At 43.3% G+C, this 18227-nt stretch overlaps 1 protein-coding gene across 1 annotated transcript; it reads right to left on the minus strand.

Annotated features, from left to right (window-relative positions):
* Positions 1–12843: 12843 nt before the first annotated feature.
* MYCN (MYCN proto-oncogene, bHLH transcription factor) lies at positions 12844–17271 on the minus strand. The gene is made up of 2 exons (XM_087716995.1): positions 16351–17271; positions 12844–14385 (listed from the first exon to the last, which is right to left on the minus strand). Exons 1-2 carry the CDS (start codon positions 17165–17167, stop codon positions 13778–13780), a joined length of 1425 nt encoding a protein of 474 aa, XP_087573121.1. The 5' UTR covers positions 17168–17271; the 3' UTR covers positions 12844–13777.
* Between the last annotated feature and the right edge of the window lie 956 nt (positions 17272–18227).

Raw genomic sequence — 18227 nt, forward strand, 5'->3', positions numbered from 1 at the left:
GTTTGCACACCAAAATGCGCAGAATATTATTTTCCTCTGTTGCTTATGAGTGGCTTCCTTAAAGCATGATAGTTGACATTCTTATTCAATCTGTGAATGTATGTTAGAACAATTCAGATTGTTAGATATTGTTTGTTTATGTGTAGAAACCTACAAGAGGAACCATTGTGAATTTTTCTACTGCAAATTAACACAATCCTCGTCCCACGCTCTCTTCCGCCTCTGGTAATAAATGTAATAAATATATTGAATATAACACTTATGATAACTTTATAACTGTAACTGACCATACAAAAATGCTTTCAGAGCTTATAAGCTTATAAGTCAATATCTGGCAATATTATGCAGTTGAATATTATTTGGAGACTGTTTCCCACCCCCCACCCCTCCCTGTTCTCTGGAACATCTTGCTCCCAATGTGAGGTTAGTTCAAAAATTCTGTCCTTTCATCAAGGCCTAAAGACCTGGCTCTGCCAGTTAACTTGGGCCCCAAACGGGAACAGACAGTGGAGGTGATTGATCAAGTAACAACAGATCCACCTCCCCTAATCCTGTCCCCCTCTCCCCATTTGTAATTGGATTTGAATGGTTGATTTTAACTAATGTGTATGTTTGTTCTCTCTCTCTCTCTCTCTCTCTCTCTCTCTCTCTCTCTCTCTCTCTCTCTCTCTCTCTCTCTCTCTCTCTCTCTCTCTCTCTCTCTCTCTCTCTCTCTCTCTCTCTCTCTCTCTCTCCCTCCCTCCCTCTCCCTCTCCCTCTCCCTCTCCCTCTCCCTCTCCCTCTCTCTCTCTCTCTCTCTCTCTCTCACACACACACACACACACACACACACACACACACACACACACGTAAGCTAGCCAGGTAGCCCAGGAATTATCACAGGAGTTACCCTCTGGTAAGATTGGTAGGCAGTAAATTTTAAATAAACAAACAAACAAACAAATAATAGTTTATTTACCAGAGTGCCCCAGACACTTATAAATGTCATATCAGATAAAGTACAGTAATAATAGCAGAGATCCAAATAATAGAAAAATCAAGATGAGAAGTTGGTGCTCATGATGACTTCATGCAGATCAGGGCTGCCAATGCTTCCAACCATGGCTGCTGGAAGATGTCCCATGGCCAACTAGCCATTGAATTTTTGTTTTATGCTCAGAGAGCCTGAAGTAGTCACTTAGAAGAGCTGGTTCCCTGTCATTCTTGTTTCCATCGAATAGACCTGTATTTCTAAGCAGATGTGAAACTCTTGGAGAAGGGATTGATCTGTAAGTAAATGAACTTAAATAAGAGCACATCTTTACAAAATAATTTGGTTAACATTTTGTTGAAAAGGGGAAAAAAGTGAAGATTATTTTTAATAGAAAACGTGTATGATCTTAATGCTGAGCAATGAATCCCTTTCGGATTTTTATTAGCTGGCATTGATAGAAATGAAAGACTTACCTTCCACTTAACCAGTCTTCAATTTAAAAAAATGATATTTTAATGAAAAGTAATTAAGGAGCAAAAAAAAATTGGAAATCTACTTCATTACAATGTTTAATTAATTATATGTGTTTTGTTGCTAGAAAAGAAAAACATCGACACCACAATGAACTGTAATGGAAACAGTGATGCTATTGCAAGGAACTTTCTCTAAATAATTCACTACTTCCAACATGATTCAGAGCTTTAAATAGATGAAGAGCTGACATTTCTTGCACATCCAACACTCCCCCCCCCCAACCCCAAAAGAATCAATGCATGTTACATAGCAAAAGTTATTCAAAGTATTGCACACCCATTGCAGAGTAGATATCAGACACTGGAGATACTGTTAACAACTTGTTTATTTATATCCTTTAAAAGTCCCCATGGACTAAGTGCCTGCAAATCATAAATATAGATGAACTGCATAGCTGGAGTTTCAGATCATTTAATAACTGTATTCAGTCTCCCAAAAAATCCCATTGATTTTTTTCGGGGGGCTGAATTTTCTTTCTGTACATTTTTCCATGACACAGAAAGAGTTGTAAGCCAGCGATGGTCATGACTTAGACCACTGTTTTGTAAGGTGTTAAACACAGAATACTTGGACATGGGGGGAATGACTAAAATTAGAGTCACATTTCACTTTTACAATCCCCAGACACATTTTTAATTTGCTGCTGAGATATATACAACTTTCTGAATATATTTGCATATTTGTTTAGCTTTTATTTTTAATTCCAAGATCTTTTTTATGAAGGTTTAGTTTATGCTAAACCTTCATGAAGCACAGAGAGGAACCTGCCCCACTGTATATCGAGGGGGGCTGTGTGGAGAGGACTTCCTCTTTTAAATTCTTGGGAGTGCTTATTAGTCAAGATCTCACCTGGGGAAAAAAACCCTACATCCCTCACTCACTCACTCGACGCCTCTTCACCCAACGTGGGTATAGGCGACTTCCATGGAAAGTTATGGCGATCCATGGAAGCTGTTTCGGCTGGATATACCCAAGGGGACGCCAGTCCCAAGGGTCGACAGAGCCCGATTGGTAGGAACAGGGGGCACCACGTGAAGGCCGGGTTGTCGTTTGATAGGTGAGAGGCTATATTTGGCGCATCAACTATCCTTGCCCCCCCTACGTCCCTGGTGATTGGCAAAGCCCAACAGAGACTCCATTTCCTTAGAGTCCTGCGAAAAAGTCAGGTGGAACAACGGCTGATGACCTCTTTCTATCCATCCACCATAGAAAGTGTCCTCACATATTGTATTACAGTACGGTATGCTGGTTTAACAGCTGCGGACAGGAAGGCACTACAGAGAGTGATCCATTCGGCACAAGAAACCATTGGTTGCCCTCTGACACCACTGGATGACATCGCCAGATCTCGCTGCTTTAGCAGACTAAAGAAGATACTCAGAGATGATTCACACCCTGGTCAGAGTCTCTTATTTATTTATTTATTTATTTATTTGTCTTGTATGCCGCCCACTCCCGGAGGACTCCGGGCGGCTCACAAAAGACAAGGGAAAGGGGGGAACAAGACAAAGACAACATATTAAAAACAAAACCAACATTCACAATTTCTGTGGAGGTAGATGCTTCTCAGCTCCCCCCAGCCTGCTGGAACAGCCAGGACTTGGTGGCTTTGCGGAAGGCCGGGAGGGTAGTAAGGATTTAGGATTAGGATTTAGGATTTATTATAATTTATAGGCCGCCCTTTTCCCTGAGGGGACTCAGGGCGGCTTACAAAAACACGGGGAGGGGGGTACAAAGACAAAAAGCATAAGACAATACATAATATTAAAAAATAGAGCACAACATTCATTCATCATTCGGGAGGGGACGAACTAAGATTTTTATCCCCAGGCCTGACGGGATAGCCAGATCTTAAGGGCCGTGCGGAAGGCCTGGGCGGTGGTGAGGGTGCGGATCTCCACGGGGAGATTGTTCCATAGCGTCGGAGCTGCAACTGAGAAGGCTCTCCTCCGCGTAGTCGCCAGTCGGCACTGACTGGCGGATGGAATTCGGAGGAGGCCTACCCTGTGCGATCTGATGGGACGCAGGGAGGTAATTGGCAGAAGGCGGTCTCTCAAATAGCCAGTAAGGATCTGGATCTCAACAGGGAGCTCGTTCCAGAGGGCCGGAGCAGCAACAGAGAAGGCTCTCCCCCGGGGAGTCGCCAGCCGACATTGGCTGGCAGATGGAATCCGGAGGAGACCCAACCTGTGCGATCTAATTGGTCTGAGAGAGGTAATCGGCAGGAGGCGGTCTCTTTGCACTTCTACCATCAGGCAGAAGACATCAAAGTATAGCCAGCCGAACAAACAGCTTTAAAAATAGTTTCTATCCTTAGGATATCAAGACTCTTAAACACAACCACAATTACTCCATGCACATGTGGAAACGTATGACTAGTTTTTCTTTTTATTTTCTTTTCCCTAATTACTTGCATAGGGATTATTCTTTATGCTATTTATGTTCTTTGTATATTTTTGTCATGGATGGCACCAGTGAGGCTAAAACCAATTTCGTTGTGTACATGATGTTCACTGGCAATAAAGGCCGTTCTATACTATACTATGCTGCCTCTGAGCATCTCTGTCTTCTCTTTTGACAAGTCAATCGGAGGATTAGGACAGAACTTGGGAAACGGTCCTCCTTGATTCGCCTCTTATATTTATTGACCAACTCAATCTAAGGGTTAAAGAACCAGGCCAGAAGCCAGGAGACTATGAATTCTAATCCTGGTTTAAGCATGGAAGCTATCTGAGGGACTGTGGACCACTCAACAGGAGACCAGAGGTGGGTTCCTACCAGTTCGCACCTATTCGGTAGAACCGGTTCGTCAAATCTACTGAACCGGTTAGAAGAGGTTCCACCAGTGGACCCGGAAAGCAGGCCACACCTACAGAAGAGGTTCCAAAAATTTTTGAAACCCACCACTGGTCCTTGGATATGATTATTCTACACTATCATGCTCGTATTTATAAAACTCAGTGCCTCTGTGAAAGGTAAGGATGACTACTGCGTTTGTGGTGCAATCAGAACATTGCGTGTGTTGAAGTTGTTTTAGCGCAAACCAAAGATGCCTTTTAAAAAACAAGTTGACATCCTATTCTTATGCATGCCAGTGCTGTGTGAGAGGTAATTTAAGGTGGTTCTGACAAGTGTCGTCGGCATCTTCATATCCGGTCACATGGGTGGCAAGCCACTCCCATCCGGTCACATGGGGCGGCAAGTCACTCCCACAAAGGAGGCCACACCCACAGAGTAGGTTCGAACAATTTTTGAAACCCACCACTGCAGGGGACCATGAATTATAGTGCCACCTTAGGCATAAAAACTGGTTGGGGGATTTTGGCCCAGTCACTCTCCCTCAGTCCAAATTACCTCACAAGGTCGTTCTTGAGGGGGAGGGGAAGAGGAAGCGGTATAGTAGCATGTCTGTTCGCTGCCTCGAATTGTTTATAAAAATAATAACAGCGGGCAATAAATAAATAAATAAATAAATAATCATGAGTAGCAGGAACTGCTGTTTCATCCCCACTCCCTCCCTTTAAAGTATTTCAAAAGGAAAGTTGTACCCTAATATCCCTAATATCATAGAGAAAAGTGGTGGACTCATCCAACAGGATGATTTAAGGTTTGAGGGCATTCTTCAGTCCACGTGAGAATAAGAGATCTGGAGAAGCGGCAAGAGCTGAAATAATTATATTACTTCACCTGATTTCATTGCTCCCAACACTTGTACGTAAATATTGTATTGAGGGATTATGGGGGTTGTAACATTAAATATATGATTCCACTACTGTTTCACATTTTACAATATACTCCCGACTTTTTAAAAGCCTTTGGTTATGATATCCTCTTGTACTGACATTTTTTTATACGACACAGTAATAATATTACCACTTTTAATATGAATTAAATATCTGGATAATGGTAGGAAATAAAGATTTATCCCAACAATATATAATTATATTGTTAATGGAACTCTCCCCTTTTAAGGCAGGATGCCATGCATATACAGAGAGACTTTCTTTTGAGAACATCTCTGAATACATAAATAATATGATCTTTGGGGATCATTGCCAGTGAAATCTCAGTTGTTGGTAAACTTGTCATTTCTAAGAGGGGCTATATGTCTTGAAATAGGATTCTGTTCTAGTTGGTGTTGATTTTTTTTCTCTCCACGATGATTTGTTCCCGATCTGGTCCATCAGGTCTTCCAATGATGGATCCATTATCACTGTAATTCAGTCCATCCACCTTACTGCGAGTCATCCTCTTCTTCTCTTCTTTCCTTCCACCTGTCAGAGTGTGCACAGAGTGGCTACTATTTTGAGACAACCCAGGAGCAAAATAAAGTACACAGAGGTTTTGTCTTTCAAACAGTGGTTTACAGTGGTGAAATTCAAATTTTTTTACTACTGGTTCTCCGAACTACTCAAAATTTCTGCTACCGGTTCACCAGAACCTGTCAGAACCTGCTGAATTTCACCCCTAGTGGTTTGTGTGTGTGTGTGTGTGTGTGTGTGTGTGTGTGTGTGTGTATGTGTATATATATACACACATACACACACACACACATGTATGTATGTATGTATGTATGTATGTGTATATATATATATATATATATATATATATATATATATATATATATATATATATATATATATAGTGTCACAACCCCTGGTATGCCCCAATTATGGGAGGAAGCTAACTGCTTCCATTATCTGTCAATCGGCTCGTCACAAGAGTCCATCACGACAGAAACCCAATATTTTTACTGTTGCCTTTGTTATATTTGTGTTGTATTTGTGCTGATAAATAAATAAAGGGAGACTAGTATAGATCTATTTCAAGCTATTTAGCTCTCATCAGCTAGCCATACCCTTACTGGGATTCGAACCTGTGCTGTATTACATCTTAGGCAGACGTCTTAGCCATTAAGCCACAGGTCCTCCTTCTTATCAGCTGAAGCCAGAGAAGAAGGTATATATTTAGTGTCACAACCCCTGGTATGCCCCAATTATGGGAGGAAGCTAACTGCTTCCATTTTTTTTTAAATATACCCAAATTTAATCAATATGGAAAATATTGTTACATATAAAGAGTTATTGAACAGACAGGGGGAGATTAAAACTAGATTAGAATTGGCATCACAAGGGGTACAATTAGAATGGTGGTTTTATTTACAGATACAATCAAGGTTTGCACAGGACAGGAAGAAGGAAGGTATTGCTAAAGATTACACAGTATTAGATAAACATTCGATAGAGACAGAAAACAAGTTGATCAAAGTGCCGTATAGATTTTTATTGGAATGTAAACTCGAGGAAGAACATGTCAAACATGTTCTGCTGACTCATTTTCATTGCATCGTCTTGGTTTACAAGCTTATAGCAGCTGGTCAGCTATTAAATCATCATTACCTTAACACCACTTTTCCCAGCAATATAGACTTCTCTAGAGAACTGCGTCCAAAGTATGATCTATCTTGAAGTTTGTGGTCACTGAAATTCATTGCCTCAGTTAGATTCTTCCTGCTTCAGGTCAGAGAACTTCAAATGTAGAAACACTTGCCACTGAGGTGTAAGCAACGTGTTGCTTACAACCCCACATCTGTCGTTCTCTACTTCCTCAACAATAGCAGTATTACTGTGATGTAGTGTTCAATGGTAGAATTTATGATTGATTTATGAACCAAACAGATCAGAGGTGGGTTCCTACCAGTTCACACCTATTCGGTAGAACCGGTTCGTCAAATCTACCGAACCGGTTAGAAGAGGTTCCACCAGTGGACCCGGAAAGCAGGCCACACCTACAGAAGAGGTTCCAAAATGTTTTGAAACCCACCACTGGTCCTTGGATATGATTATTCTACACTATCATGCTCCTATTTATAAAACTCAGTGCCTCTGTGAAAGGTAAGGATGACTACTGCGTTTGTGGTGCAATCAGAACATTGCGTGTGTTGAAGTTGTTTTAATGCAAACCAAAGATCCCTTTTAAAAAACAAGTTGACATCCTATTCTTATGCATGCCAGTGCTGTGTGTGAGGTAATTTAAGGTGGTTCTGACAAGTGTCGTCGGCATCTTCATATACGGTCGCATGGGTGGCAAGCCACTCCCATCCGTTCACATGGGTGGCAAGCCACTCCCACAAAGGAGGCCACACCCACAGAGTAGGTTCGAACAATTTTTGAAACCCACCACTGAAACAGATGTATGTTTCCGCCTGTCTAACAGAGGAACTCTGTGAGGTGAATAAGGACCAAAAAGGATACATTTCACCAATAGTTCTGTAGGTATTAATGTTGCACAGCATTTCTTTGTGATTTGCCCATAACCATAGCAGCACCTAGCCAACCTCTAAAAGATAAGCAAGGCCGGACCTCCTGGATTAGTTGATTATACTGGAAGTTTAAAAACAAATCTAGGAAGAAGGCAATGGGCAGCCATTTCCCTCCTTTTGCTTAAAAATCCCTTATGGAACCATTAGGGATTTGATTAGATCTAGAGCAGGGGTGTCAAACTCACGGCATCACAGTGTCGTCACATGACGTATTGGGACTCCCCCCCCCTTTACTAGTTGCATGACTTTGAGATGGATGGTATATAAATTTAATAAATAAAATAATGAAGACTCAGATATTCAGGCTTCATTCCCTTCCCACCTCCTTTGCCATTCACTTCCAGCACCTGTTGTTTCCAGCCCTGATCTAGAGGGTTTTTGCCATACATTTTTCTGATTTAAGCATGTCTTCTCCAAAGTCAAGGTGTATGGAAATTTAATCCACTGGATCAGGGCTCAGGAGTTTTGTGAAGGCTACAGATAGGGGATTAGGCTTGGCTAACCATAGTTAAACCTTCCAGCAATCTAAAATCTTGTGTGGGAAGTTATCATCCAGCCCTCTCCCAGAAAAAATGAAATATCCTAGGACATATTGAAAAGGCAGAATGTTTCTCTGGATGTGAAAAGAAGCATGTTTTAAAAGACAGAATAGTTGCCTGTAGCTTCCTGCCCATCCACATTTTGTCAATAGGCCATTGAAAAGGCCAGGCTAGCCCACTTTACATAATAAAGACTTCTCCACTGCAGCTGCAGGGGGAAGGGATATTATTCAACTCTCCACATGGCATCTGAGAACTCATCTATACCTGGATCCAAAACAGCCTAGAGAGTAGCCCCCTGCATGGCACCATGGGAGTCTGACAACCAATCAGAATACATTTCTTACACAGGAACAGGAAACAGAGAGGTGGGACTAAACAGGGTATAAAAAGCCTAGCAAGCCCCTTCCTCAGCCCTTCTCTTCTTCTCCACCTACATCAAAGCATGTGAGAACCTTTTCTGTTCAGGGCTCAAGCCATGTGGTCCTGTCCAACAATAAACCATCTTTCCAGGCAGCCTCCATGTCTTCAGTGTCTTCTTCCCCACTTGGAGCTGAACCCAGAAGGACATTTCTTTCAACACTTGTTTTACGCGTCTAATTTGGGATGTATTGCTGATTCTGTTGATAAAAAGACTGCGGATCTTATAAATTAATGGAAGCAATTACACTAAATTCAAAGCCTCTTCTGCTGTTCAGGCACAAAATACTTCACAAGCAGAGGAAGCCACATAAAACTCATTGCAACAAATCAGCCAACAAACTGTGTTCTAAAGTGGAGAATAGTAGTTAGGTTTGAATGGTTAGAACAGGATGGATCTTCCCATTTCCATAGCTGTCATAGCCAAAGGAAAGGTGGATAACTGCTTTTGACCTGATGTGTTCCAGAGAGAGAGAGAAAAAAAGACTCTTTCTGGTGCTCCAATTCACCACAGCAGATGGGAAGAGATTTCTTTCGGATCAGAGACATTTATATTGGCCCCGTAAGCTCAATAAGAAACCCGACATTTCCTCTTATTCAGGGTTTACAGACTAGGTGTTAAACAGGAGATAACCACAAGAGGATGAATAAAGGAGGACGGGATGGCTGCAGGGACAATAAAGTAATCTAGTAGTTGTAGAAGAACAAAAGGCTCTTTTTTTCTTTCATCTGGATACAAATGGTCTGAAATATCTACGGGACAGAATTTCAGAATCAAGTAAGATCCAAAATTCCAAGTTCCAGCATCTCTAGTCCAAATTCTACATCCGTTGCAGGAATAACAGTTTGGCATTAAGAAATGCCAAAGTGTTCCCATCGGTCTTTGGTACAACTTAGGCAGAGCTTAATCTCAGTTCCACCACAAAACTGCGCCCGACTAAACCGCGTTGCTGACGTCATCAACAGGGCGACAACAGCGCGGAGACAGAAGCATGCTGTAAACCCTAAACCTAAAATTAACACCTAAACCTAAACCTAACCCCCCTAAACCTAATCCTAACCCTAACCCTAACCCTTAACCTAACCCTAACCCTAACCCTAACCCTAACTCTTAACCTAACCCTAACCCTAACCCTAATCCTAATCCTAATCCTAACCCTTAACCTAACCCTAAACCTTAACCTAACCCTAAACCTAACCCTAACCCTAACCCTAAACCTAACCCTTACCTTAAGTTGAATCGGCTTGCTTTCAAAGCGCTATTCTTTCTCCGCGCTGGCTGTTGTCGCCCTGTTGATGACATCAGCGACGCGGTTTAATCGGGCGCGGTTTAGTCGAGCGCGGTTTTGACGGGTCACGCAGTATCTCAATATTAAGAGGACAAACCACCTTCTGAGTTTGATGGCTATAGCCTGACCTTCTGAAAGCAAAGCAAATCAACAGCAACAAAAAGCTTGCCACACCAGCAAGGAAACCCTGCTTCTCTAAATCTTAATTTTTTGTGCTCCTTTCAACTACCCCAACTATTTTGTATGGACTATCCAGAATGAAAAGGGAAGACATCCAGCAGCAAAGGTGGGTGGATTCAATTTACAGCAATGATGGGATTCCAAGATCTTCAGGGCTCCCTCCTGGGGAAAATCTATGTCATCGCTATGACTGACCTAGGCAGGCTAAATCAAGACTTTTTCAACCTGGGTGGCTTCCAGATGTGCGGACTCAACCCCAAACTTCAGTTTTCTGGCAAGTGGCCACGGCCCAAGTCTCTAGAGGTTGAAATCTGCATACCCTGAAGGCAGCCGATTTGGGGAAAGTTGTCTTACACAACTGTGATTTATTTTGATGATAATGTAATGTGTGAAGTCATCCACCCTAGCTGATCCAACTCCGATTACAAAGTCTTGGTTTAGTAGTGTGTGTGTGTCTGAAGTCAGCCAGTTTATTATGTTACCTTCATTGAACAAAACCCTAACATGCCTTAAAACCAGAACCAGACATGCAACCACCCTTCACAAGTGGCAAATAGAGCCGAGGTGGCGCAGTGGTTAAATGCAGCACTGCAGGCTACTTCAGCTGACTGCAGTTCTGCAGTTCGGCTGTTCAAATCTCACCGGCTCAGGGTTGACTCAGCCTTCCATCCTTCCGAGGTGGGTAAAATGAGGACCTGAATTGTTGTTGGGGGCAATATGCTGACTCTGTAAACCGCTTAGAGAGGGCTGAAAGCCCTATGAAGCGGTATATAAGTCTAACTGCTATTGCTATTGCTATAACAGTAACTATAGTTTATTTGATACAGGCTTCACAGCTCCTTAAAATGATCCCAATTCAAAGAGTGAGTAACTGCTCACTCTTTGGGATAGTGTAAGACTTGAGCAAGGGGGTTGACTAGAAGACCTCCAAGTTCCTTTCCAGTCTTATCATTCTATGAAAGGACGGGATTTATAAGAATGAGGCATGGTTTCAGTCACTGGAATGGGGACAAATTTCTAATATCCACGATCTGAGATACCAAAAAATAAGAGAGCGAGAGTAAATCTTATAAAAAGATTAGCAGCTTTCAGATAATGAGCCATGGAAAGGCTTTTTGAAGGCTTGTGGAACTGCCAATAGAATAGTGCTCGATACCTTTTTGTTCAGTTGATGTTGGAAGAACGCTGTCCTTTCAGCCTTTCATGTATACTGTAGTTTTACAGTACAGCTACTGAAACTGTATAGGACCAGTAGATGGCAGTAAAGAGCCTCCAAATTCATAACTCTTTGTTGCCACCTAGTGGTGAGACTTTTCAGCACAGATCTTGTAATATTCAGCTGTGTTGTGGTGGTTATTCTTATATCAGCGCTATGACCGTGATGGGGGGCGGGGGGGGGACGGTAAAGGTGTATGCTGAACAAGTGCAAAAGCTTGCTCCTGATGCTTGAAAGCGCTGTTTCAGATGACAGGTTTGTGCATTCTGCCAGAGGATCTGTTGGGAAACAGAACTCCCAAGGAATGAGCCTTGCCTGGAAACATAGTGACTTATCACACTGGCTGATGTGTCATAGGGCGATGTCCTATTCTTTTTTGGTTCTGTATGCAGAGAAACTATTTTAGCAAGACTAACATTTATAAACTTGAGGTGCAAGAGCACCTGGCCATCTCTAGGTCAACTTGGGATTCATTTGAGCATAATAAATTCTGGGGCACAACATCTTAAAAAAATCCACTGCTGGATCTTTACTTGATTGGGACCAATCAAATAATACCCTCCCCCCTATCTTTGTATATTAAGCCAAAGCCAATTTCTTATACTGGGACTTAATCCAAAATCAAGATAGATGATAGATCGATGACAGATAGATAAGATGATGGGTGGGTAGCAGAGGTGGGTTCCTGCCAGTTCGCACCAGTTCGGTAGAACCGGTTCGTCAAATCTGCCGAACCGGTTAGAAGAGGTTCCACCAGTGGACCCGGAAAGCAGGCCACACCTACAGAAGAGGTTCCAAAAAATTTTGAAACCCACCACTGACACACACACACACACACAGAGACTCACAGAGATAGAGAAAGAGAAAGAAAGGAAGGAAGAAATAAAGAAAAAAAGAAAAAAGACAGAAAAAGTGAGAGAGATAAAAGAAAAAAAGGAAAAAGGGACAGAGAGACAAAAGGAAGGAAAGAGAGAGAGGGGGAAAGAAAAAGAAAGAAAGAAAGAAAGAAAGAAAGAAAGAAAGAAAGAAAGAAAGAAAGAAAGAAAGAAAGAAAGAAAACACATGGCCGGCAAGCCACTCCCACCAGGTCACATGGCCAGCAAGCCACTCCCACAAAGGAGGCCACACCCACAGAGTAGGTTCGAAATTTTTTTGAAACCCACCACTGGTGGGTAGGTAGATAGATACATAGACAGACAGACAGAAATTGAATATAGGGCAATGTCCTTAAGGAACATCTTTTGCATTCATATAGGTATTATTTTCCATAAATAAAGCAATAAAAGTAATATAGGAAACCTTCCATCATAAAGATTTTCAGAAATAAGTAGCATATCATTTAATTGCTATTTATTTTCATAAACATGAGGTATTTCAAAGTGCTATAAAGATGCAGCACTAAATGTACATCGTTGGAAGAAATTAAACACAGAACTTTGCAATTACCCAGTTCTATGCAACAAACATTAACAAATACATTAACTGGAAGAAACAGGCTAGGAAAAAAAAGGCATATATAGTAAATTTCTTTACAAAAGTTTTCTTAGTCCAAAAAAGTGATAAAGTAATATCTACTCAAAACTTTCCACAACCATTTTCATACGAAAATATAAGTATCAAATTTAGTTATGTATCAGCATCATACTAAAGTATACAGGCAGTGTAAGAATTAGTACAGTACATAACAGAGATTAACAATATATTTGTATACAAAAAAACATGCTCCTCAAACATTGAGGTATTACAGTACTTAGGTATGAACTTCCAGTCTAATATTGGTAGCAAAAGTCACCTCTCATAACCCAAGACGTGTACAAAAGGCAAACGTGTATATGGTATTTACACAGGCGGTTTCCCTTCCCCCCTGGGTATAACATGGTTTTGCCCCCATAATAACACCTGTAAAACATAAAGCACCATTAAAATGGAATGAATGTTTCCAACTCAAACTGGATGTCATAAGCAAGTCTCAACGCTCACAACATTGCAAGGACAACAGTTCCAAGATGAAACACGGGAAAGCCATTCCACCATGGTTTTTGGCAGTCTCTCCAATTCCAGAGGAGGAGGACCCCCCCATTTGATCTCCTCTTCGGGTATAATAACAAGGTGGTGTCAATTACGCAAGAGATGGGATTGAAAATAAAACCAACATTCTTAACGTCAAAAAAACAAAACAAAAAACATAGCTCTCTTTAAGGAATCAAAAATGTGCAAAGTGGCAATAGCTTGTCCAGGTCAGACAAATATATAAAAGGTCAGGTGTTTGTTTTATTTGCTTTCCAACCCCCCCGCCCCCCCACACTAGCAAGTCTGCATGTGTTCCAATTTTTTTATCAACTGCTGTTGCCTGATTTGGAGTTTTTCCTTTTCCAACAACAAGTTGTGCTCCTCAGCCTGCAGGGAATGGACATACTCGGTGGCCTTTTTCAAGATGACCACTTTGGCGGCCTTCTCGTTTTTCACCAGTTCGGGCACGTGGTCCCTTAACGTCAGAAAGCTCGACCTCAGATCGTTACGCCGCTGCCGTTCCAAAATGTTGTGGTTGCGTCGTCGCTCGCTGTCTTCCGAATCCGAATTGCGAGGGCTGGAGCTCTTGGGCTTTGGTTGGGTCGCTGGCTTGGCTGGACGAGGCGCCGCTTCGTTTCTCAGCTTTTTGGGCAGGGGCACATCTTCCCTCTCGATATACGGGGAAGGCGCCGCGTAGTTGTGCTGCTGGTGGATGGGGGCGCAGCGCTTTAAGATGACTTCGCTGGGCTGAGTTCTCACCGAGGCAAAGGCGGTGCCGTTCTTGGGACGCATTGCAATGGTCAGGGTGGTGATAGCCTTGTAGGAAGAGGAAGAGCGCCTCTTTTCCACAGTGACCACGTCGATTTCCTCCTCCTCCTCCTCCTCTTCTTCCTCGTCTTCATCTTTTATTGGAAAGACAAAAGGTCAGGACATTAGAACTCCAGGGAAGCATACTTAGGACATTCTGCATTAATTAACAAAGGCCAATGGATAAGGAATCTTAAAGCAGGAAGGACAGGCAGGAAAAGAGCATGCAGAATAGAATTTGCATGCCCAAGCCACAGACCCCATGTATATATGCCATCAAGCTGTCAGTAGAGGAGACATGTTTGGAGATAGGGAAGATATTCAGGCCAATAAGTAAACAAAATTACAATCCAACTGGTTGTAGGATAAAAAGAACATAAAGTAAACCCTCAATCCGATTTTTATGGAATTGTTCTATTGAATTGAACTGCATGGACAAAATTGATGCACAAGGCAGATATAATACATTCATTATATTATATGAGAAGGTTAACAAACCTTCTCATTCACACACTCATTCCCTCTCCCTCCCTCCCTCTCTCCCTCTCTCTCACACACACACAGAGGAGTGGGGGAGAGACATGAAACCTCTCCTGGGACCCATTCCCATTTCTTTGAAAAAAAAGGGCTAGAAAACTAAGCAATTGTTCTCTCTGAAAATGCAGAGTGGTCCCAGTTGTTCGGTCCCTTTAAGCTAAAGTTCTGGTTTATTGCCAAGAAGACAGCTGTTAGGAGGAAGCCGCCTTGCTGAAAGCTGTCAAGCCTCAGACTTGAAGGAGGCAGTGAATCTTTTGAAACAGGAGGCTGATCGTCAAGTTTATGATTATGGTCATATGGCTCCTCTCATTTACAGACAAGAAACTGTTTATTGTCACACTGGATTCTCCTTTCCACTCCTCCCCCCTTGGGATTATAAGCATTTTGTTGAATTTAAAGCCAGCATTCTACGTTTTATTCCACTAAACCCCCCCCCCCCAAGCCTGCTAAAGCCTCATATAATTTACAGAGAGTGTTCGTTTCGAAACCTTCTTAAATTGTAAAATTCAAAGTTAAATGACTAGCAGAAGTCATTTTTTGCTGAAAGAAGCCTGTTTTGTCCAATACTCGAGAAAAGTTACCATTTTGGACAATAATAATAAATGCAGTTAACGGGCTGCATGTGCTCCACATCGTGCTGCTGTAGGTTTTTAAAATAAGATTTCATTCATCCATCAACAACATTCAAATGTCTTGTAAGGGACACAAATTCTGGGAGCCCCATAAGTAAAACTTTTTTTAATCCAATACTCAGCTGGGAGAGAAAAACATACTGCCATCTACTGGCAAGGTTTTGCAACACATCTAGGAGGAACCTAATGGAAAGGTACTCCTTAAAAGTCTATAGGGGCTTGTGCTGGTTTTGAACTTTAGAACTCTTTTCAAAAACACAACTGGACTATAATCTACATCACTTCCTTATCAAATCCGTGCAGTTGCATTATGTGTTCTGCCTCTACCCAGCTCTGGAGGGCTTGCTTCATTTAATGTTGGCTCAGTTTCACCCTACCAGCATTTAAAACCCATACAATTGCAGAAATATCTTACTGGTTAACGGGAGTTTCCTTCCTTGCCCACATCTGTCCCATTGCTGCTTTAAATCTGCACCTAATAAAATTTGCTGTTCTGCAGTGGATAATTCCCTCTGCAAACAGCAGCCACCAACTCCCTTCCCTCCTTTTAGACTCAGTTGTCAAACCCACCCCAAAGCCACTGCGCTCTCTAAAATTTATATTCTTCAGTGGATGCTACACCATTACTTGTTTGTAGGGCAGCGAAAGCTCAGTTTAATCTGGCTACGGAAAGAAATGGCAGAGTAAAAAAAAAGCATGTTCTCCCCATATTCCGTAAGGAGGCAACATCTCTTAGGCCACCAATTTCCTGCTGCCACCTTTGTTGGGAAAGATGTAAAGTGCCACTGAAATCCCACCTATTATACTACGATTGTATTGGTCTACGAGTCCCCATGAAATCTCCTCCCAGCGCCCAGCGCTCGCACAATAACAAAGGATGTGGTTATTTACCAGAATCACTGAGTGTGTCGTCTCCCGAACTGTTGTTGGCCCGGCTGTCATTAGTTACACTTGGGTGGTGGCTGCTTCGGGGTGCAGGGACGGTCACCCCTTGAGCAAGGCCACCGCTGCAGTTCACGCTCACCCGGGCGCCTGCCACTCCTCCTCCTCCTCCTCCTCCCAAGGAGACCGCGGCTGGGAGATCTCGCTTCTTAACGGGGAAAGGGAAAACCACGGCTGGATCCACACACTCTGACACGGAATTGTTGAGCTCTGCTTGGCTGCCGCTATTGTTCCCAGGGCTGGTTTTGGAGGGGAGAGCAGCTGGGGGGATGGCAGAGCCAGCTGGGGCAGGCGCTCCAGCTGTTCCTCCTTTAGTCTGTGCTTTCTCGGGGACTGCCCTCTCCAGCTTATCACTGGTCCCGAAGCCACTCCACATACAGTCCTGAATAATGATGGCGTTGAGGTTGCTGCTTTCTCCCAAACCCATCTCGAAGGAGTCTCCTCCATCGGCACTGCCCCAAAGGTCAGCTTCGGGCGGCAGCAGCAGCAACTCGGATGCCCAGTCCAGAGGGTCGCTGGTTCGGTATCCCCCTAGAGCCGTCGCCGCCCCCCAGGTCACGGGGGCTCCTCCCGGGGGGTTCTCCTGCAGACCCGCCGGGCTGGGAGACAGAGGGGGCGTCGGCAGCAGCTCAAACTTTTTCCAGATATCCTCCCCCGGAGGAGCAGAGTCGGGACCGCATAAATAAAAATCATCTTCGTCCGGGTAGAAGCAGGGCTGCAAAGAGTCGAATTCGAGATCGGAATTTTTGCTGACCATCCCTGGCATCTCCGAGGGTCGCCGCTTGAGTCGGGATCTTGAATTAGGGTATTACAACCGAAGAGAGAAATGTTGGTTTCTTCCCACCGGGTGAGGAAAGACACCCCCTTCCTAGCAGAACCTGAAATGAAGCGGGAAGGGAAAATACAAGTTAGATTTAAAGGGCAGAAAGGTCACCCCTACTCCATGTAGATCCATCATGATAAGCATCAACCTTTCAATGAAAAAGTCCGAAGCCCCCAGAAAGAAACATCACCCACATCCTACTCCTTACTTACTCGCTTCCAAGAAAGGAAAACGCTGAGAAAAATCTGAACCAGGAGCTTAGAAAGGGCAGGAGCCTCCGCACCCCTTTATTATTCAAGAGGGCTTCCCAAAATTATTCCTCCAGGATTTTACCCCGCAGAGAGAGAAAAAAGAGAGCTGGCTTCTTCCAAGCAAAGTAAGAGGAAGTTTCTTCCTCCTTTTGTCATCCGTAGTCTAGGGGCAGGAGAGGGAAAAAGAGGACGGCGGCGGATGTTTAAAAAAAAGAAACCAGGGAGGGGGGGGAGAGAGAGAGAGAGACGCGCTCAGGGCTACTTTGCAAATTGCCATTCCATTCATTCGCCAGAGCGCTTCCAGAAACCCACACGCAGAGATAGAGGAGGAAAAGCGGGGATTGGGGGGGGGGGGAGAGAAAGAGAGGAAGGGGAGGAGGGGGGGGGGTCGGGAAGGAAAGGAAGTCACCCAGCCAAGCAGCATTATGCAACAGAAGGAAATTCACAACACGCGCACCGCAACCGCTCTCCACACCCGGGTAAAAAACACACAAACAACCACAAACCCCTTTTCTAATAAAGAGAAGATTATTATTCTTGTGTTTTGGTGGGTTTCGCGGGCACGTGCACGCGAGCACGAAATTACACGCGGAAGCGGGGAGGGGGGGGAGAGGAAAAGACGCCCCCGGGATGCTCTTTTGCACACACACATACACACGTTACTTTTTTTTTCCAAAAGGAGGAGAGGAAAAAAGAAAAGGAAGGAAGGCTGGCGATTTCCCCCTCCTATCCCATTGTTCCCCGTCCCGAAA

Source organism: Thamnophis sirtalis, unplaced genomic scaffold (assembly GCF_051295495.1).
Source record: "Thamnophis sirtalis isolate CommonGarterSnake01/CBP01778 unplaced genomic scaffold, rThaSir2_p1.2 scaffold_5, whole genome shotgun sequence".
NCBI lineage: Eukaryota > Metazoa > Chordata > Lepidosauria > Squamata > Natricidae > Thamnophis > Thamnophis sirtalis.

What these genes read in the sequence shown, in the direction of transcription:
- MYCN (XM_087716995.1), bottom strand. Translation starts at nt 17,167, where the DNA reads ATGCCAGGGATGGTCAGCAAAAATTCCGATCTCGAATTCGACTCTTTG. An exon ending in CGACACACTCAGTGATTCTG is followed by an intron (nt 14,386 to 16,350) that starts GTAAATAACCAC and finishes TTCCAATAAAAG; the next exon opens with ATGAAGACGAGGAAGAAGAG.